General features: G+C 45.7%; 2 protein-coding genes across 2 annotated transcripts; one reads left to right on the top strand and one right to left on the bottom strand.

Annotated features, from left to right (window-relative positions):
* The first annotated feature begins 3,358 nt into the window (after positions 1-3,358).
* Positions 3,359-19,848, top strand: lrrc4bb (leucine rich repeat containing 4Bb). Its single transcript, XM_085904116.1, has 4 exons — positions 3,359-3,739; positions 11,827-12,116; positions 15,123-15,743; positions 15,823-19,848. The coding sequence occupies exons 3-4, from the start codon at positions 15,501-15,503 to the stop codon at positions 17,806-17,808; spliced, it is 2,229 nt and encodes a 742-aa protein (XP_085760242.1). The 5' UTR covers positions 3,359-3,739; positions 11,827-12,116; positions 15,123-15,500; the 3' UTR covers positions 17,809-19,848.
* On the bottom strand, positions 3,814-6,727 carry LOC147039320 (heparan sulfate glucosamine 3-O-sulfotransferase 2-like). The gene is made up of 2 exons (XM_085903758.1): positions 6,258-6,727; positions 3,814-4,578 (listed from the first exon to the last, which is right to left on the bottom strand). Exons 1-2 carry the CDS (start codon positions 6,710-6,712, stop codon positions 3,960-3,962), a joined length of 1,074 nt encoding a protein of 357 aa, XP_085759884.1. The 5' UTR covers positions 6,713-6,727; the 3' UTR covers positions 3,814-3,959.
* Positions 19,849-21,390: the final 1,542 nt, after the last annotated feature.

The raw sequence follows: 21,390 nt of genomic DNA on the forward strand, positions 1-21,390 counted from the left end.
ATTTTAAGCGTGACATCAGCCTTGTTGACTTGTGAACTCGTGGAATTAGTTTGCACGTCGAGCGGCCTTTTGGCTTGGCTCAGAATTGTGCCCGATGCAATCACGTCGTATTGATCGGTGCAATTGAATCAAATTCGATCCTTATTGATGTCTCTTTGTTGCGGGATTGAAAATGACGACCGCCATCATCTTTGTGATTCGCTTTGAGACTTTTTGCATTCCAGAACTCAGCAAAAAAAAAAAAAGCATTTCATGTCCCTTTTTCCCAACCCAGCCCAAATCTAAGATGTAATTGCATTTTCAGTATGCCATCTTTTTTCTTGAACCACCATTAAAGTCCAAAACAGATTAAATAATTCACTTGTTTCGGGAGCGAGCCCGTCAATTATTTCTCGCTCGAGTCCAACGATGCAATACTTTAGTTCCCTTTTAATTGGAGATGAAAAATCCAGTAAGCCTTGAGTGCGGGCGGCAAGAGAGCAGCTTTTTAGTCCATGCAATATACATGACGCGTCAGGCGGGACATCCACGACTGAATTACATAAACCCGAGCAGATGTACGGAGCGGCTCGGAAAAAAACAAGTTGAACCTTGGAGAAAGATGGGTTCTTGAGAAAACATTCAGGAATCGCAGGATGCATATTTAAATATATATCTATAGAATTGTTTTATAGCCAGGTGGTTGGCGAGCAGACGGCCACGTCAGCCAACGTGCGAGGCCGCCATCGTTGGCATCCATGCGTCTGGACCCACATCACAGGAATATTAAAAAAGATGCCGGCATGTCAATCATCACCTCCGATGTGTGCTTTCTCTCTCTCTCTTGCTCTCTCTCTCGCTCGATCTCCTTTTGGCTGGCAGCCGTGGCACCTCCTTGTATCTTCTATCATTAGAGGCACTGAGATGGAAGCTGCACGGGAGAGGAAGGCGAACACTTTGATGTAGTGCGCTTTCACGAAGGCAAATAACACACTTTGATTTTTTTTTAAAAGCCGTCTTCACCCAAACATACGCGCTTTTGCACGCACATCCTGTCAAAAACAGGGCCTGACTTGCCACCCAGCCCTGAATTTTGCAGGCTTTTTTTTTGGCACGTGCGGTACCGCGTGTTGACAAAGGTTCTTCCGACGAATCCGTGTCTGTCCCGTTTGATTTTCTCGGGGAGATAAATGAGTGTTTGGAGAAACATGAAAGCTAATGAATTCATAAACGGCGTGATGAGCGCAGCTGTCTTCGGCATCTGACGTGCAATCTGAGAGAAGGTGCCTCGGGTGTCTGGACCATCCTCCACTCTTTGTTTGTGCATGTGAGGATGCTCATGAGAACAAACAACAATCAAGTCGCTATGATTTGATATGCAGGGTGGGCCCAATTAAAGAAAGTAGCGGCCCCCAGTGTGGCCCGCGGGCTGCGTTTTGCTCACTCTCTAAACTACAATTTTTGTGATGTCATCTGTCTTTTTCCTCAGTGATGCGGCGCTGAAAGCTGCCTCGCCCCCCCCCCCCCCATCAAGATCTTAACGCGCCAGCTCAGGTGCGGCGGGTCTGCGGTCCGGGGGGGTGCTGACACATCAGACGCGTTTTGATTCGCCGTGGATGTGAGGCTCATCCCGAGGCAGCCTTGAGATGAGCCTTGTTATCCTCCTCGGCGAGAGGCGAGGCGCGCATCCTAATTAGCACGCGTCTCCTGGCCAGAGCACCGTCGACGCGCTTGCGATCTCATCAGCTTTGCCAGCCCGACTCGGTGAGCGAAACAAGCGGCCGGTGGGCCTGGACGGACGGACAACCTTTTCCTGCTTGGAAGACCCCCCCCAACTTAAAGATTCAAATGAAAACCTGCGGCCTGAATTTCCACATCCTCCCAAGTTTTGCTTCCTCCCCTGACAAAAAGATGACCTGACTTTAACTTGACTTGGCCAGCCTCATTTCTTCTACTCTTTGCTTTCCTCACCATAAGCTCATTAGAGCGCATCACCTCCACACAGCAAGTCGGTGCCCTCCCCGCAGACCTCCCTTTCCGACTGCAAATACTTGTAAGAACACGTATCATTATGTACTCGCGACCGCGACGTGTAGTTGTCAGTGCTTGGTTTTAATTTGGCTCCAGAGCCACCAGCGATTTAGACCGCCGGGACATCCTGTCGGCATACCAAACGATTCGGGAGTGCGAGGACCGAGCGGGGTTTACCGGCAAATGTCAGCCGAGGAACCTCGTTTTTCATCCTGCATCCAGAATAAAGGACGGCTCATGTTTTAAATAGCACACCTTAAATAGAGCATGCATACATGTGAAATGCATTCCAATGCAGGGCTATGCTAACACTTGTTAAAGAATCACACACAAAAAAATAAGAACAACTCGGGGTTGCTTGTGAAAGTGCATCTCTTGGCTTTTTTTTTTTTTTTGCAAAGCTCATTAAAAGTCAGCGAGTAGCTGAGGCCGGCTAGTAGGTCGAGATGAAGTACATCTGGCTGACATTTGTGTGACTTTTAAACACTTCCAACTTTGTCTTCAGACTGTCAATGAACTCATTTGTGTGTGTGTTTTTTTTTGAAGGGGGGGGGGGGGGCTCTGACATGTTTTGTTCGGAATGTATTGATTCGGAAAGAAACCTGCCATTTTTTTTCTGCAATGTCTTTTCACAGTTATTGTTTACAACTGCGACTGAGCATCTAAAGTGCTTAAAATAATAACTTGCTTCTTCTTTCGGCTGCTCCCGTTAGTCGGCGAGATGCTCGACAAAATAGCATCGATTTGGGCTTGATTGACTTGACCAAATCTGATTTTCAGAGTGATCATTTTTTATTTTTTTTATAAATAAGCTAAGATATGATTTTGCATCATCACCAAATATTTATTAAACTAGCTCATTAGCCAAGGTGCAAATAAGCCACGTCACCAAGATACCAAGGCAAAGAGGTTCCGACATTTGCATAAGCTGCCTCCTGCGGGAGTTTAGATTTGAAAAGTAAGCAAAGCGTGTGTGTGTGTGTGTGTGTGTGTGTGTGTGTGTGTGTGTGTGTGTGTGTGTTCGCGTGTGAGTTTTGACCCGCAAGCAATCTCAGGAGGGCCTTGCGCTGGGAGAGTCTAATCAGACTCTGGCGGACGCTTGTTCCCCGGGATTGCTCCTTGCCGGCCCTCAGGCCTAATTAGGACCCATGTGCACCATCCTCCCAAGTGCTAGCGGTGACGTCTCACCTGTGTGTGTGTGTGTGTGTGTGTGTGTGTGTGTGTGTGTAGTTGTGCTGGAAATGAGCCACTGGTGTGTAAGGTTTGACGGCGGCAGGTGGGGGGGGGGCATCAGAGGTGGCGGAGGCACACGCCCCCACCTGGAGGTCACAGGACTAAAAAAAGGAGGTGCATCTTTGAATGTTTTTGGCGAGGAGGAAGAATTACAAAAAAAAAAATCCTCCAAGATCATGATTTATTTTAATGACCTTATTTTAATTTATTTAAATATATATATTTTTTTATAGAGCTGGAGCCTACTTGTTTATTACAGTGCATTCTTTTTTTCTTTATTTGTTTATTTAAAGGGAAGTAGAAGACAGGAAGTAAGAAAGCTCCAGGAAGTGGGGAAGAACATACAGGTGACACCTTTGAGGCATGAAAGAAAGGCAAATGTTTCAAGGTGACCCTTGTGTGGATTACTCTCGGGGAAATTTTTGATTTGACCAACTTTGGATTACTCTGGAATCTGCTGCCTGAGCCAAGCTTGGAATGGTTCACCCCAGAAAAGGTAAGTTGTGCATCTCTTTCTTTTTTCTCTCACACAGTGAAACCAAAAGTTTCCTCAGTAACTTGTACTTAGCTTGAGGGCCATTTTGTCACCAGCAGATGAGCTTGTTGCAAATGCTGAAATGACACCAAATGTGAGCGTGGAAGAATACTGACCACATTTTGGAGGTTAGAATTTAATGTCACGATTGGCACGTTTCAGAAGAATGATTTTCCCGTATCTACTCCCACTTAAAATCATGACCCACCATCTCGTAGAACTTGACGTTGAAGGGTCTGTAAAAGTCCCGCAGCTGTTCGATGGCGTCTCGGTCGATCTGCACGTGGGTCCTGCCCTTGGACTTGCCCAGGCAGCGAGGCGAGCCGCTGCTCTCTGGTTTCTTGAGGCACGGGAAGCCTTTGGTGCGGTTGAAGTAGAAGTGCTTGTCCGTGACGATGCGCTTGAGCCCCAGGAAGTCCTGCACCCGAGCCAGCTCGCCCGCCGGGTCGGTGATGAGCCGCTCGCCGCTGACAAAGTGGATCTGAGCTAGAGGGAAGTAGCGCAGCCAGTTCTCCAGGTGGAGGGCGTACAGCCCGATGCGAATGGCGTTCCAAGAGGCGTCCACCAAGCCCAAAGTCTGGTTCCGGAAGGCCAGTTCCTGGAAGCTCGGCAAATCGGGTGTTTTGGATAAAGTCTGGGTGTAATCCGAGATGGCTCGGGTGACGGGGTCGCGTACCACCACGATGAGTTTGCTGTCTCGGGACATGGCGGCGATCCTGTGCGGCGTCTCTTTCGTCACAAAGTAGCTCGGCGTTTTCTCCATGGTGAGCTGACCTTCGAGAGTCCTTGGCATTGAAGCTCTGAAGAAAATCCCAAAAGCAAAAGGAGGACTTTTTGTTTACATTCACTTCAATTATTTATTTCATGCGCTTTCTTTTGACGTGCTAAGCGACTCAATGTCCTCTCCGTATAAAAAAATGGCAATATTTGGACTGACATTTGAGGAAATTACTTTTAACTCAAGTACAGAACTCGTTTCCTCTGCACCAAAATGTGTACTTCTTACGCAAGTTCTTCAAACTTTTCCCGGCGCTGATAAAGACTTCAAATCCTTAGCTTAGCAGAAGCTCCTTCTGGCCACAAACTCGGTTTCTCGATGCAAATGAAGTGCACTCGCCCGTCACTGGAGAATTGTGTCGCACGTAGCTCGATGGCGTAGCAATAAATCACCATGAAGGCACGCGCAACGCATCCGGAAAGGAGGTGACGGCGCTCGCGTCCTTACAAGTCGACAAAGTGGAGCACCCTAGTCTCCATATTAGCGGCTGCTTGATTTCAAATGGCTGAAAAACGTTAGCCGAATCCATTTGGAGAAGAAAAAAAAAAAATCAATTTCTGACTGCAAACGGTTTTGCAAATGATGTGCAAATGTTTTTATTTCTGTCTTCCCACTAACAACCCGGGCTAATCACACAAAGCAAAGTATCAATGCAAACATACTTTCTTGGTGGCTTCTTGTGACGTTTGAAGATATCAACTATATTTTTTTACCAAAGCATAACACCATTTTAAAAGTCCTGAGGGTTGTTACCATTTGCAAACTTTCAGCTATCTTTAGCTTCACCTTATTACTTGCTAGGTCGATAAATGTCTGTCTAGCTCTACAGTTTGACCTTTCCTCATCAGACGTAAACGTATGTTTATGAAGGTCTCCAGAACCTCTCAAGTCTGAGCTGGCATTTGACCTTTTTCTGGCAGCTGACAATCACCAATTATCGTCGGCAAATCATGAACGAGAAGGAATGTGCGATATGATTTCAATCCAAAATAACTCTTACATGGACTCGTTATAGATGGTGTGGGTTTGCCTCATCAAATATCTGACAGGCTTTTGCCAAACCAAGCCGTTTAATGAGGCCACACTTTGTTCAAGGGCCTTCATGTCGCAGTTAGGGATCAATAATCAACACATTCCCCAAGTTCTTTGCGGAAGAAAAGGGGAAAGTACAAGTTGGCTGACGATGGCTGACAAGTGGTTTAATTAACAGAAATAGTGGCAGGATTTTCAGCTCAGCTTCTCCTTTGAGAAAAAAAAAAACACTCAGTAGCAAGTTAGAAAAATCAATCTTACCTTTTATTTTATTGCACTTTTTATCTTGGGAAGGACATTTTGTTCCATAAAGTAGCAATTCCCAACTGGTGTGATGTGAGAGATCATTATAGGAAAAGAATCCACAGAATTGATCCTTAAATATTTTTTTAATCCAAATAATGCATTTTTGATCAGCTATCCATACTAATGACAGGTAGAATGATGAACAGGAAGAACTATTTGTACTGTATGTCAATGCGTATCTATTTGTGTATGTATAGACAGTATGCACATATATACACATAAATATATCTTTCGATGCGTTTTCCAATATAGTGTCCCTTAAATAAGGCAAAAGAACCATTATGTAAAGCATCTTAAATATCTAGTAAAGTCAATACATCATTTTGTATTATTCCCCCCTAATAAAATGTTCTGAGACCTTACCTGTACCACTCGAAGCCTCTTTCATAATGCCTGTCAAAGAAGTGCGTCTCAGTCCCCGCAGCTCTCACGTCCGGGTGGATCCGTATGAACTCCAGAACTGCCCTTGTGCCTCCTTTTTTCACGCCAACTATGATGGCATTGGGCAACTTTTTATTGCCGAACTTTGGGTGGCCCATAGGCGGGCTGGGCGTGTCGCTCCTGGGGTGAAGCGCAATTGAGGGCGGCCCCTCGGCTGTCTTCACCCTGGATGCCTCCACGGCAGACGAGGGTGGAGACGCGCAGCTTCCATCGGCTGGTAGCCGACGATTGCAGCTCGGTGCCGGATCCCCCGAGACGGGCGGCATGAGGGGGTCTGCGTGGAATAAGGTGCAGTAACCCACGTAGGAAAGGAGCAGGGACAATAAGCATACGGATGTTTTTGTAAGCCGGCGATTGAAGACGAGCGCGCATGCCATCTCTCCATGGATACCAACAGTACATTTTTTTTTAAATTAACCGTGCCTATTGTCTCCAAAGATTTGAAAATGTTGCATTCCAGCTCCTCTGATGCGCATCCAAAAACTTCCCATGTTGGGCTGTGGGAAAAAAGCCTCCTCTGAGTGCCCGGTTCTCGCAGCCATGGTCATGACGCACCGGGAGGGAAGAGGCGCGCGGTCTGACAACTTCGTCTAGCTCCGTGCACACTCTAGCTACAAAAAAAAAAAAAAGTCAGTGACGTCGCAGCATCTTTGCATTAAACACGCGCTGGGCTCTCACTCAGACTTGACTCACTCCTCAGCAAGCGCCGAGAAGACGCCAAAAGAATATTTTCTCCATCAATTCAGCCCAGTGCAAAAATATCAATCGCAATTAGGATTTGTCCATTCATGACAGCATATCATAGCAATCCATAGATGCCCCGCCGCCTTGTGGATGTATACCGCAATTACAACACCACAATCTATTGATATAATAATGATCTATTCAAAGAACCACGTCGAATTGCTTGAGAGGAGACAAAAAAGCAAAATACTAATCGCTGCAGCGTTAACCTCACCGATGCTATTTCGAGTCAGCTAATATTTCGCTAGACTCGTTTTGTGCAAAGCGCTGAATAAAACAACCCAATTCCGTTGACAGACACTAATTCCGTGACAGTGTTTTGCTTTCGGGCAAGGGCACTGGTCAGGTCATCTCTCTTCGTTCTCTGACGAGCAGACTGACAACCCCCGGAGGGGGGGGAAACGCCAAGATAAAAACTCCTCGCACACGGGGAGGAGTCGAGGTGTCACCGCGCTGCTCCCGAAGGCGCCTGCGCCCAATCTCGGAGGCCTCTGATTAAAGAATGATTTATAGGGGCCAGTCGGAGGCCCCCCCTCAGCAATCCGTCTCGTGAATGAGATTTTTTCTCACAAGAGGGCGGGTAAATCAAAGCTCGGAGCGAGTAAGTACGCGGCACTATGATAGGAGTCTGTGATTAAATGTTATAATCACCTCTGCTGAGTGTGCAGCTTGTGTTTTCTGCTTATTTTTTTATTTTTATCAGGGACATGGATGCTTTAAATCAGTTTCTCCTTAGTTCAGTTCACAGGGCATATGGCTTATTTTCAGTTATCATAGACTGCACAGTCCCAGTGGCGGTTTTATGTGGCAGGCCCGTAAGCAGGCTCCTCTGCAGGAATAGTGGGGACAGTCTCATACAATAATATTATATAAAATAGTATAAAATAAAATATTTCAAAAATAATTTGTATTTTATATTATTGTTATTTTTATTTTATTTATTATTATATTATTGGTAAAATAATATTTAAACGTTTTTTATTTTATTTATATTGGTTTAAGCATGTGCTTTAGACCTAAACCGCGAGGGGGCGACAGAGCAATTCAAAACCTCCGCTAACCCTCAAATTGGAGGGTTTCGGTTCAGTGCCTTACGTGGATGTGTATTTTTGCCCCGCAGCATGATTCTTAAAATAATGATTATATTATATTATATTATATTATAATATGTTATATTATAATATATTATATTATATTGCATTATATCATATTTTGTATTTGGGTAAAACCCCATCCTCCGATTAAAGTCTCCTCTATTTGTTTTTTAACTTTCTGTTCTTTTAAAAATAATTTGATTTCTTTCCTCTGTGTGTTTTTCCTTTATCTCCCATTTGTCTGGTGGAGAATTCCCAAAAGCCAATTTTTCTCGCTGCCCACTGTGCCAACGGCGCAGCTCGTTTGTCAGCACTAAGTGTGGCCCGAGGTGGGCTAGATTGGGGATTTTTTGTGTCACCACTCTGATACAGATGATGTGCACAACTTCACCGACTCGCAGATTGATGAGCGATGGCTTCTTAGCAGAAATCATTCACGCCCACCCCATAAAGCCAACACCCTCCAAGCTCTTTTATCGAGTGGCGCTCTTTTTATTGAGTGCCGCTCTTGGGCACGTAAATGGACCCAAGGGGACCACCACGCTGCATAAAGTGCATCTATTATCTGTTGCTGCAACCCACTTGCAGGTGTAGTGATGTTTATCATATAATCATCACTTGTGCTCATCTAAATCACTCAAATTTACTTGTGGTTAAGATAAATTCATTTTAATTTCTCATCATGTGATATCTATTTGGGGACCGGAAGTTAAGAGAAATTAGAATTAGGTGGATGAAGGAGGAAAGATTTGGCCAAAGCTAAAACTGCTACAACAGCACCATCTACCGGTGAAACATGGATAACACAATTTTGTGTGAAAATACTGACGTTAGGAATGAAATGTATTTGCTGGCTGGCCAATCTTGAGATTCAATATTCTGCCTTTATAAAACAAGTGTTTTACAACGATTTCCGTTTTCTAAATATCAGTATGTGTACCATATATTTTAAATTGGTATTATATTACCTCAATCGACCATTATTATACATGATCTATGAAATGCATCTAACTCCTGTGGGATTTCTTTCCGGATTATATGCTGATCTCTATAATGTGTATATAATGCCCTAACTGGATTTTGCTGACTCTAGAGATCTGCGTCAGGCCTCCGGAATCCTTTTGGGAGACGGACACATTCAGTTATCATTGGGGCCGTGACCTTTACTGCGCTCCATTATTAGATATTCACACATTATTTTTTAATATTATGATAGCTTAAATGTAGCTTCTGTCTGCCGCACTTGATCAAATGACTGTAATTTCACCATGGAATGGTCCGAAAAGATATGAAGCGATATACATTGAGGTTGAATGAGAGTGGTGAAAATGTGGAATGATTTTGAATATTAGGATTTCAGCATTCACACATAAAAAAAAAAAACATGGAAGTGATTGCAACTCTCATGTTTGACCAGAGGAGGACAGTGAAGGATCAAAATGTTTAAAAGGCCGCTAGCAAAGCCCTCAACATTGTCAATACTGAAATGTTGCTATATATTTTGAAAATTCAAGATGAACTGTTGTGATAGACCTCACGTATGCAGTTCTTGCAATTATAATCATGATGCATTTGGTGGATGAAAGTATACACACACACTCAAAGTGAGTTCTCCTCTCTCAGGCAGGAAATGATGTCAGCCCTCCGTCTCCAAGGAGATGGAGGCAGTTGCTAAGATACTGTGACACCGGGGTTTTTCCTCACTGTTGTCTCTCAGCTTCCCGTATATTGCCGCCACAAAATAGATACTTTTTCTCCCCCCATATTGGCGAGGGGATTGGAGTTGACGGACATGCGTACGGGCACCCTCCACCCAGCGCCCCCCCCCCTTCCTCTCTCCAAAACACGCATCACAGTGTGAGCCGCACCTCCGCGGTGCTATCAGCATGCCACATATGTCTCGGCGTGCTAGCATGTCTCTGCCAAATCCTCGTCGCCCTCCCTTTCTCGTTCCCCTCCCGTGGCTCCCGACACGGCGCTAAGTTGAAGCGCTTTAGTTTGCATCGGAAAAGTGTCGCGCGCTTGTCCTCTGCACGCAGAGATGACAATCCCCTCCTCTGTGCTTTTCATGTAAGCAATATGGTCGTGATGTTTATTTAGGGTGAACAAATGTATGTTCCTGTCCTCTTCTCCTCATACAGATGCTCAAGGGTGCCATATATGCAAGAGGGGGGATGGAGGGGTGATGGGGGGGGGGGTGTGTATCAAATTCAGTGTGCAATGACACAGTGAGGACACGGAGTGGAAAGCAAGGGGGTGGGGGAAGGAGGGGAGGGGAGGGACGGGCCGGGGACTTGGCAGGGGCGGCGTGGAGTCATTTTAAATGGCGTGGCGGCCGGGGGGTGGGTGGGATGCTGGAGGGAGGGAGGGAGGGAGCTTGGAAGGCAAAAAAAAATGTACAGGGAGGAGAGCTGAGCGCTGAAAGGCGGCCAGGTCGGGACGCGGGCCGGATTGTGCGCTGAGATTGCAGCTGGGGGGTAGGGTTGGGGGTGGGGGGGACAAGGGAAAGGAGGAATATCCTCTGCACCGCTGTGTGACTGGAAATTTAATAGAGAGAGAGGGGGGGATGGGTAGACGAGAGGAGGAGGAGGAGGGGGGGGGGGGGCGAAAAGGCACAGAGACCTCATTGCTGTGCGGCTTTCAGCAAAAAAAAAAAAAAAGCCAGCGCTGGTGAACAATGCTCACTACGGCATTCACAGGGAGGGGAAGTGCAAAAGGGAGGAGGGAGCGGGTGGAGGGTGCATATCTTGGGGGTCTTTGCTGAAGCATAACCGGTCTTCTGCGTCCTTTGACCTTTTAGTGCCGGCTGGGACGGAGGGAAGATGGGCTAACTTGGAGCTGACAGTCAAAGCATAAGAACTGATGAGCGGGGACGCTAAATGTGTAGGGGCCAATTCAACACACGCACACACATAATGCTTTCTGCACTGTCTGCACAGAAATCTCTTTAAGTCATTTGAATCCAAGAGGCTTCCCTTTCGATTCAAGTGCATATCGACTAGAGGGGAAAAAAAAAAGTCGACCCATCCTTAGCCAAATGTTTTTTTTTGTTTTTTTGTGAAGATACCAATATCTATATAAGTATGTTGCTTTAATGATTAACAATTTACTCCAAACGTTCTTGAAGTCAAAATAAAGTAGCTCACACAATGTTGCTTGGTCATGATTATTAGAGGTGGAGGTCACCACAATTTCACCATGAAAAAAATCATTTCCAAAGCAATTTCAAGTCAATCAGTAGTTACTTTCTAATCGAGTCAGTTTGCCCACCGCAACTTGTCCTGATACTGAGTTATGACTTAAAATATGTGTCAGCATCCTGCTCTTTTACAAGACAACTCATGCAGATGAATTGCTTGAATGGCTCCATGACTGCAGGTGTAGCCATGAGAAGCGCATCTTAGCTGCTCTTAGTGAGATTCAGAGAAGGGCGACATGCGAAATGTGCGTAAAGACGCGGGCGCAAAAAAAAAAAAAAAAAAAAAAAACCCTGTGCGCAGCCTGCATGCGCGCCTTCTCCAAGGATGAACGGACGCGCGCATGCAACGTCGTCCTCCTTCAATTCAATGTGATCATACTAACATCATCGTCTCCCAGTGGCCTTTCAACTGATCCTTTTTTTTTCCCTCCACCCCCCTTCTCTCCCTTTCAAGCCTCCTTCAATTGTTTGTCGGCGTGGATTGGTGTAAGCGGCCATCATCACCAGCAGCACCTCCGCTGCCGCCGCCGCCGCTGTGCAGACCCCCGCGTTGCGTTGGCGCTGCGGAATAGCCGACAAGACGAACAAGAAGAGGGCAGCTCTCAGCCCGGGAGACAAGCCAATCCATTTTGGAGAAAGGGGGTGAGGGGGGGTGGGGGGGCTGGGGAAGAAGACAGACGAGCGAGCGAGCGCTGATGAGGATGTTGAAGGGAAAACATCGACGTTAGACTCCGCAACGCCGAGGTAAGTGCATGTTTGTGCAGGTGTGTACGTTTCAAGCCAAGGATGAAAAATAAATGGCCGGCGCGTTGTGCACGCTGAAGATTATCAGGTGGTAAATTGTGCAGAGGCTGCAGAGATGCATGACAATTTAGCCGGGATGAATAATTTAGACGCGCTAAAGGAAAAGCGGGGGTTAAATCAAAAAGCAAATGTATTATGTAAGCACATTTCGTTGCCTTTAAAGAAACGGCCGAGGGAGGTGGGGTAGGGTGGGGGGGGGTTGTGGGTGCAGTTGTCATTAAGCGGGTGCAAGCCATTTTGTAATGCAGCATGTGCAGAATTAGGCCTATTCAGAATTTCAATTGCGTTCTGGAGGAAGGTGCGCCCGTATATGGTGAGTGCAGCTGCAAAGATGAATAAGGCCATTCTGTTCGATTGTGGTCCATATCGAAGGGGAGAGTGCTGCTCATCGCTGATGAACTCATTTAAAAAAAAAAAAAAAAAAAATCCTTATCATTTGATTGTGATGTTCGCCATGAAACTGCATTTCTGTCTCCCCTGATTCCCACGTCCTGAATCAATCTAGTGTTGTCATAGTTACAGTAGATGATGTTGGTCCCGATGCACCTGTGTCGCTTTGTGTTCCATGCACACCATCATCTCATCGGGCCTTGTGATAGACCCCCCCCCCCCCCCCCCCCCCACCAAAAACAACTCACACCACTTTTTTTTTTTTTTCTTCCTCCGGCCTCTTCATAAACCTTAACGACTGTGTTGTGGAAAGGCTTGATACAATCACAATGTGATTGGTTTGTAGCAATTGGTCAGCAGCTTGCAGCTAATTTGTCTTTTCACGACTGAGCGCTCTCTCAGGCCTGATCGAATAATCAATACCGACATTGTTGCAATCTGCTCTCAACACCGAAGAGCAACAAAGATAAAAAAAAAAAAAAGAAGAGAGCGTGAGAGAAAAAGAGAGAGAGAAATACACCTTTGAGAATTTTCTTTCAACGCCAGGGAGAAAAATAAATAAAACGCAGACGTGTCAGCAATGTCATGATTCAACTATTACCAAAACCCCTCCGGAAACCCCCCCCCCCCAAAAAACGAGTCGGGTATTCTATTAGCTGAAGAGCATCTCATGAGATATAACTCGCCTCATATGGTGGAGCGATTGAGGGTGGCATGTCAAGGCAACAGGCTTTCAGTGTCAAGGTCTCTCTCTCTCTCTCTCTCTCTCTCTCTCTCTCTCTCTCTCTCTCTCTCTCTCTCTCTCTCCACACAGTGAAAGGTTTGTTACCTTGTGTGGTCCTCAACATGTGAATAATGTGTTTTTGCTCCCCCAAGGCTGTGGAAAGAAACCACACACACCTACCAAAGCCGCTTAAATATCCCTCGTGTGTGGTAGTGCATTGAAGGAAGAAATAATCGACTTTTTTTTTTTTTTTTTTTTTGGGCCGAAAGGAAAAATGCATTTTCACCATTTTAGCTGCATTGCAAGAAGGTCGATTTAGAACCCTAATAGAATATATAGAATAGAAACACAAAACTTGAAGAAAAAAAAAAAATGCTGGGTTGTTTTTCTGAACCACCTGATTGGGTTAGTTCGAGTGAATTATTTCAACTCATCAGATTGGGTCGTGTAATCGGAAAATGACTCAACACGATGGGTCGAAATCCTCAACCTTGTCAGCCATTTGACCCAATTTGGGTTCTCTTTGACCCAGAGTGCACTGTATGAATGCTATCACTGTTTAATTGGAAATGAATCTCTGTTTTTCGACTCAACCTTTTATTAGCTGTTGATTGGTCCGGAGCCTCCATTTTGAATCAAGCTGTCATGTGCGGTCGCCTGGAAAAAAAAAAAAAAAAAAAGGGCAACGGCACACAGGCGTCGCTCTATTTGTGTATCTGTTGTTGTTGTTGACAACAGTTGGTGTGATTCTATACAATGTGTGCCTGGATGAGGGTGTGTGAGAAAATCTGTGGGATGTGCAGAACATTTGAAGAAAAAACAAAAAACAAACAAGCCTATTTTTAGCAAACACACTCCCTCATGGATTTCTTTAATAGCTGCTATAACAGTTTTTGGCTCTGTCCCCCCCCCCCCCCTTTCTAGATGATGACCTTGTAGATATTATGATCTTCCAATTTGAATTCTTTTTACTCTCCGGCAAACGCCTTTGCAATCTGTACCATCTAAACGCTGACATAAATATAGAAATAAATATTCCATTACATTTAAGTGCAGTGGAGCTTGTTATGTCTTTTGAGTGGCAAGCGTTCATCAAGCGCAGCTAAATATAATAACGGGGAATGGGGCGCTGGACAGTAAAAACACAAGATGGTGAGTGAGCAGGTTGCCACAGCAACCGTGTTTCTAGGAGCCCATGCATCGTCGCTGCATCGGAGAGGAGACGCAAACCGCCGCCATCGGAGCGTGCATGCGAAAAGCCGCCGTTTGCTCAAGAGTGAAATTTATCATGTAGATTAGCACAAGGACGCCGACCGTCGAGTCGTCATGTCTCGAAAACATTTGCTCTTATCACTGCCAGGGAAATAACCCGAGCAATTCTAAATTTAGTGAGTCTGCTGATGCTTGCAGGCATTTCTGGTTGGACCCCCCCCCCCCTCCAAAAAAAAAAGTGCGCGACAGGCTCTCAAGCAAGGGTCTAATACGGTCGATAATAATTCGAATTTAATTTAGGGTGTCATTTGTTAACAGGTTAATAATATTGTTTTGGGTGTCCATCTCAAGATGACAACATTAAGTTGAACGTCAAGAAAATGGCAGTCTCGGCGTCTAATTGTGCTACAAGCCACAATTGGAAAGACTTGACAAATTGAAGTCTGACCTTGCTTGTCTCCAGCAACAGGACGTTGTAATATTTTCATAATTAAATTCCATCCTGGGCATCCTTGCATGAATGTGTTAGGCTAATATTTCAAAGCTGGCGCACTGTGCATGACTTGACCTCCTTTCTTTCTTTTTCTCCTTTTCTCTCTTCTACCCCATCCCCATCCCAGCCCGGCCTCGCCCCTCCTTCCACAGTGAGAAGAAACAAACAACCTCTGCGGAGAAGACCAAATTGCTCCCAAATATAATTTTCTACTAATAATTGTCATGGGAACAAAAAAGGGACATGCTCTCTTAAAATGACATGCAAGGAAGATCAAGGTGCTTGGTAGTCATAGAAGCGTGAGCAAAGTAAAATCTATTAAAGATAGAGTCTCTTTAATATAACATTACACCCGTCTTTCTAAATTATTGAGCAGTCGACTTGAAGGAGAAAAACAGCATAAGAGCATAAAATATGGACATAAAAATAAGCACTTAAAGTCCCCCTGTTAGGAGGTAATTTATAACATCATACGGCAGTCGGGGTGGGTCATGACTCAGTTGCCATGCGTGTTGTCATGGTGACCAGACCCTGCACCCCTTCCCCCCTCCTCTGGTTGGTCCACCTTTTGTTGTGGTTCCACAACCATGGACCTCAGCTGACAGAAGCGGCACCCCCCTGCCCGGTCCCCTGTAGCTGCTCCAATCAGGCCAGCCGCGTCATCTGCACCAGGAAGACCCTAGACCAAGTCCCGGACCGTATTTCCGAAAACACCAGATACCTCAATCTCCAGGAGAACACAATTCAGGTGAGCCCCACGTCACGTCGGGAGATGTTGCGTTTTGACACGGGGTGCTACAAAGATGTGGCCGTGTTTCTATTTCCAGGTGATCAAGTCTGACACCTTCAAACATCTGCGGCATCTGGAAATCCTCCAGCTCTCCAAGAATCACATCCGGCAGATCGAGGTGGGAGCGTTCAATGGGCTGCCGAACCTCAACACGCTGGAGCTGTTCGACAACCGTCTCACCGTGGTACCGTCGCAGGCCTTTGAGTACCTCAGCAAGCTAAGGGAACTATGGCTACGGAACAACCCCATCGAGACGCTGCCGGCCTTCGCCTTTCACCGCGTTCCCTCTTTACGCCGTCTCGATCTCGGGGAACTCAGGAAACTGGATTTCATCTCCGAGGCCGCCTTTGAAGGTCTGGTCAACTTGCGTTTCTTGAATCTCGGCATGTGCGGCTTGAAGGACATCCCCAACCTCACCCCGCTCGTACGACTGGAGGAGCTGGAGTTGTCGGGCAACCAGTTGGGGATCGTCCGGCCGGGATCCTTCCAGGGCCTGGTGTCTCTACGAAAGCTGTGGCTCATGCACTCCAAGGTGTCGGTGATTGAGCGCAACGCTTTTGATGATCTGAAAAACTTGGAGGAGCTCAACCTATCCCACAATTCGCTTCATTCGCTGCCTCATGACCTCTTCACGCCTTTGCATCAGTTGGAGAGGGTCCACCTCAATCACAACCCGTGGTCGTGCACCTGTGACATTCTGTGGCTCAGCTGGTGGCTCAAAGAAACGGTTCCCAGCAACACCACGTGTTGCGCCCGCTGTCACGCGCCGCCGGGCCTGAAGGGCAAGTACATCGGCGAACTGGATCAGAGCCATTTCATCTGTTACGCCCCGGTCATCGTGGAACCGCCCACCGACCTCAACGTCACAGAGGGCATGGCCGCCGAACTCAAGTGCCGCACGGGAACCTCCATGACCTCCGTCAACTGGTTCACGCCCAACGGCACCCTAATGACCCACGGATCGTACCGCGTCAGGATCTCGGTGCTCCACGACGGAACGCTCAACTTCACCAACGTGACCGTGCAGGACACCGGGCAGTACACTTGCATGGTAACCAACTCGGCGGGCAACACCACCGCCACCGCCGTGCTCAACGTCTCCGCGACGGATCCCAGCAACAGCTACAGCTACTTCACCACCGTCACTGTGGAGACAGTCGAGACGGTGGGAGGCGGGGACGACAAGAACTCGGCGAGGCAGTACATCAACGAGACCTTCATAGATTTCCCTAATCCTACTGTTGAACGAGGGGTCTTAGACGGCATCACTATAACCCCTTCTCTCTCTTCGCTTTCCTCGCTGTCCCCACGGGCAAACAGAGCCACGGAGAACGCCGTGACCGTGTCCATAATTGACGTAACTAACATTCCCGGCCTGGACGACGTCATGAAAACCACCAAGATTATCATCGGTTGCTTTGTGGCCATTACGTTTATGGCGGCCGTCATGTTGGTGGTCTTCTATAAGCTGCGCAAGCAACACCAGCTGCACAAGCACCACGGCCCGGCCAGAGCCATCGAAATCGTCAACGTGGAAGACGAAATCGGAGCCGGCGCCGGAAGCGGTATCTCGGGCGGGTCCACCATGAACGCCGGCGGCGGAGAGGGAACCCTGAGGATACATCATCCCGAAATAGTCAACCTACCCAACATCGGCCGTTCGGATACGTTGAACCACCACTACTACAAGACCCATCATTTCAACAACAACGTGATGGGTCTTAGTATCGGGCCTGACGGAATGGGATTGGGAGGAATGCACAAGAACCAGCAAGGCCAGGAAATCCCCATCTCCTGTACGCCCGTCCCCATCTCCACAGCGAATCTGCTCATGTCCTCGGGAAACGGCACCAACACCAACCCGAGTTCAATGTCGCCGCCTCTGCCCATGTCTCTCCCGATGCCCACCATGGGCCTACACGGATCGATTAAAGGTTTCATGGGCCAGAACCAGAACCCCCAAATGGAGCCGCTTCTCTTCAAGGGGAACTCGAAGGAAAATGTCCAGGAGACTCAGATTTAAAAAGCGCCGGTGGGACAGAGAGGGGATTCATGTTGGGTTTATGCTCGGAATGATGAGACACTAGAGTGCTTTGACTTTACGCCGGGAGACGGGATAGATGGGACGCGGCGGCGGCGACACACAAACACAAAGACTCGTCCGTGACGGTGCGCCCAGCCACAGTGGGCTTACTTGTGTCTGTCGTAACGCTCACGCCCAAGGAGATCAAGGAATGGACATTGCTACGATGTAAATCTGTGCCAAAGCAAATGTTTTTGTTTTTTTTTGCATTTTCTCCAAACTGTCTTGTCAAAAGGGGAAAAAAAAACGAAAAAAAAACAAGTCTTTGGAAGTAATCGGGCCCTAAATCATTGTTGGCCCGGAGAGATGGAAAACATGCACACTAGTACTTACCACGCTGAAGATGGCAGAGATTACGGAGATATGAAATCCGAGAGACATTTTTCTTCTCAAAAAGAAGCCACATTTGCTCTGAAGTGACTCAATAGACTCCCCCCCCCCCCCGAGGTGACAATAACGTAGGCATACGTAGATGGACAAAAAGGTACAGTGCAGTACAACCTACTGTGAAAACTCCACAAATTATATAAATATATTTTCATTTAAATATGTATCATTGCAAACTCGGACGCAGAGATATTTTGGGGTGGATGTATATTCGGGTAGAGTTTGTTTCTATGTGACTAACGAGCGGGGTCGGAGATCGGGGAGGTTGGTTATGATACATGTTTTCAGTTTGGCTACTTCTCAGAGAACATAAGGGCTCAATTGCAACACTCATTGTGAATCTTTGAATTGGCTTCAAGTCTATTTAGGTTGTAGTACAGTAAACGGCGATCTCTGTTTGACCAACTTCTGTCTGTTGCTTCAGTAGTACTCATTACAATTTTTTGTGTTTCCGAGGGTGTATTATGTATTTTGTAAGAGCCGGCTACTTGGTATTTGAATCGTATCAATTCTTACAATGCCATCACGTTCCAACTAATGTTTCACAAACAGGACGCGGTATTCCCATGCAAAAAACATGTGCGGCTAAAATCAAAGTATTGACTTCTATGTGTTATTTCAAGCAGATCCGTAGCCAGGAATTTGATATGACCTCCTCGCTCATGGTGACTATAATCATGCCATAAACGCCGTCGTTAATGACGTTTCGACATCTCTCCGCAGCAGCGATCCGGACGGGATCCAACATCCCACCGAGGATGAGTAGAATGAATGGAAATGTACAGTATATCAATAATAACAATGTCTGGTTGTATGACAATTGTAAGAAACTGCATTTTTACAGTGTAACTTTCATATGTTCGATGCCATTTGCGCTTCTCGCGTTTCAACGATGTATTTCTTTATTTTTGTTAGTTTGATATAATGTGTACAGTTGTCTAGCCATGTATCATTATGTGTGAAATAAATGAATCATATATTGGATTGTGACGGCTCAATATGGCAACCGAGATAGCAAAACGTGAGGAGTTCTGTGCTGAACCGGGGAGTGGACGTATGGGTTGTGGTTCCGCCATTAGTCACCGTGCTAATGAAAGGTGTCATCTGCGCTATTAACATGTTCAGACAAGCCATTAGTCACTCTCCTATATACGTACAGCAGATGCTACAAAGGGAGTGTTTTCATGAAAACTGGAGGAAGGTGGCATTTATTTTTGGAGCCCTGGTATGATAGCGATGACATTTGTTGGGGTGAGGTGTTAAGTTAGATTTTTTTTTGGGGGGGGGGGGTATAATGTTTGTTGCAATTGAGCACAGGCTGGAAGTGTGATGTGATTATTAATTCATATTACGTTTGTGGAATATGAATTCACCGCTCTGAGGTTGATGAAAATGGATGGACTTTTCTGATTAATTCATATTCCACAAACGCAATATTCATCTGAATACCGTGTTTGAATTAGTGGGGGGCACAGAACGTATTGGAAAGAACATTTTTGACTTGACTTTCTCTTTAATGGATTAAAATTTGATCAAATTCGCTTCAGTGCTCATATATCTGGTTCACATCTACTACTTTGTCCCTTTAAAGTGAAAATAAAAAAAACTTGTAAATTTCACACATCACAGAGTATTGTTTACCATTTTGCCAAATTTTAATATTCGTTTTATTTGTGGGCGTGTCTGCTCAATTTGCCGTAACCACGCCCTGCTTAGCTGGCAATCAAATGTAACAGCTATCTTTAAAATTTCGAAATATATATTTTTAAAGCCTCCACTGGTTTCAATGTATATTAAAGCATTGTCCAAGAGCAATTGGCGTTAGCCACCTGCTAGCTAACAAACTTCCGGGGTGGGCTTCAATTTATTTAAGCAATTTATTTGCCCGTCATTTAGTCTGTTCCTTACGCTACATGACAGATATGTGAGCCCCTTTTATTCTATTTATTAATTTAGACGTCATTTAGCGTGTGGCTCACACCGCATGAGAAATAATTGAACAACAAACTCTCTACACGTTAGCTACTCGTAATGCTTTGCTTCCCAACATGTTACAATATCATAAATAATGTAAAATACATAATATGTGGCTTTTCTGTCAATTCAGAGAATACGTATAGTCGGTGTGTAAGCATAGTTAGCTTTCTAGCTAATTAGGTCCACTCCGCTATGCAGCTGGGCTAGAAATGGGTCGAGAAGAACCTTGAACATTTATGAATTCACTTTATAAGGTCTTCAAAAATGTATTATACTATGTTCATACATTTCAAACAAGACCACAAACACAATCTAATTTCTATGTTACCCAAAGGTTATTTTTTTACATGTATTTTTCTCTTCCATTTAAAGGCTATGGTTCAACATTTTGCATTTACTGAATGGCACAAAATGCACACAAAGAAGTTGCAGAGGCCGGGTCAAGTCTTATTTTGTACTCGCAGGTCCGTATCGATTACACAACATTGACAACTAGTCATAGTCGAGGTAATAATATGAGATGGGCGTCAAGCAAAAACCCACAAGACTCTGTTCTGTGTTATTAAAGAAACGTCAGAACGCCTCCCATGTCAACAAACAGCAGCTCATCCCGTTGGACGCTTAACAGTGGATCTGTTACGCTTTCGCCCCGCAGTATAATCTCACAAGTGGAGCAATCGATCAAGTGAGTCAAGTTGTCTCAAACGCGGCCAGGCTTCTTCTCAGACTGGCTGTTTTTGATCGTGCATCCCATTAAAACGCTGATGTATATCACGGTTAACAGTTGCATCCAGCAAAACAAGGCTGAACACACTGAGAATATAAATGAAGACTAAAAGACAGAACATATGGCCGCTCCCTTGATGTGATCCGTTTGGAGGCCCAGTCGTCGGATTTCAAAGAGCATATGAGATAACGTCTCATGTGTGAGCGAGCAGTCGGTCTCTGCACGGTCGTCATGGTGCCGATGTTCCAACCTGAATGTTACCGTGGAGATTTGTGCGCTTTGCCTGATGGGAGCTTGCCTTATTCCCCCTGAAATGCGATGATGCCGAAAGAATTCGGAACAATTTTAAAAAATGATTTAACGTGTGATTTATTTTCTTTACAAGACCCTCTTATAATGAAATCAATACGTTATTGCAGTGACATTCATAG

This window comes from Syngnathus leptorhynchus, chromosome 22 (assembly GCF_054491065.1).
Source record: "Syngnathus leptorhynchus isolate UIUO chromosome 22, UIUO_Slep, whole genome shotgun sequence".
Taxonomy (NCBI): domain Eukaryota; kingdom Metazoa; phylum Chordata; class Actinopteri; order Syngnathiformes; family Syngnathidae; genus Syngnathus; species Syngnathus leptorhynchus.

Coding starts and splice junctions, on each gene's coding strand:
- LOC147039320 (XM_085903758.1), bottom strand. CDS start 6,712: ATGGCATGCGCGCTCGTCTTCAATCGCCGGCTTACAAAAACATCCGTA. Junction 4,579..6,257: donor AGAGGCTTCGAGTGGTACAG/GTAAGGTCTCAG, acceptor GATTTTCTTCAG/AGCTTCAATGCCAAGGACTC.
- lrrc4bb (XM_085904116.1), top strand. CDS start 15,501: ATGCGTGTTGTCATGGTGACCAGACCCTGCACCCCTTCCCCCCTCCTC. Junction 15,744..15,822: donor TCCAGGAGAACACAATTCAG/GTGAGCCCCACG, acceptor TTCTATTTCCAG/GTGATCAAGTCTGACACCTT.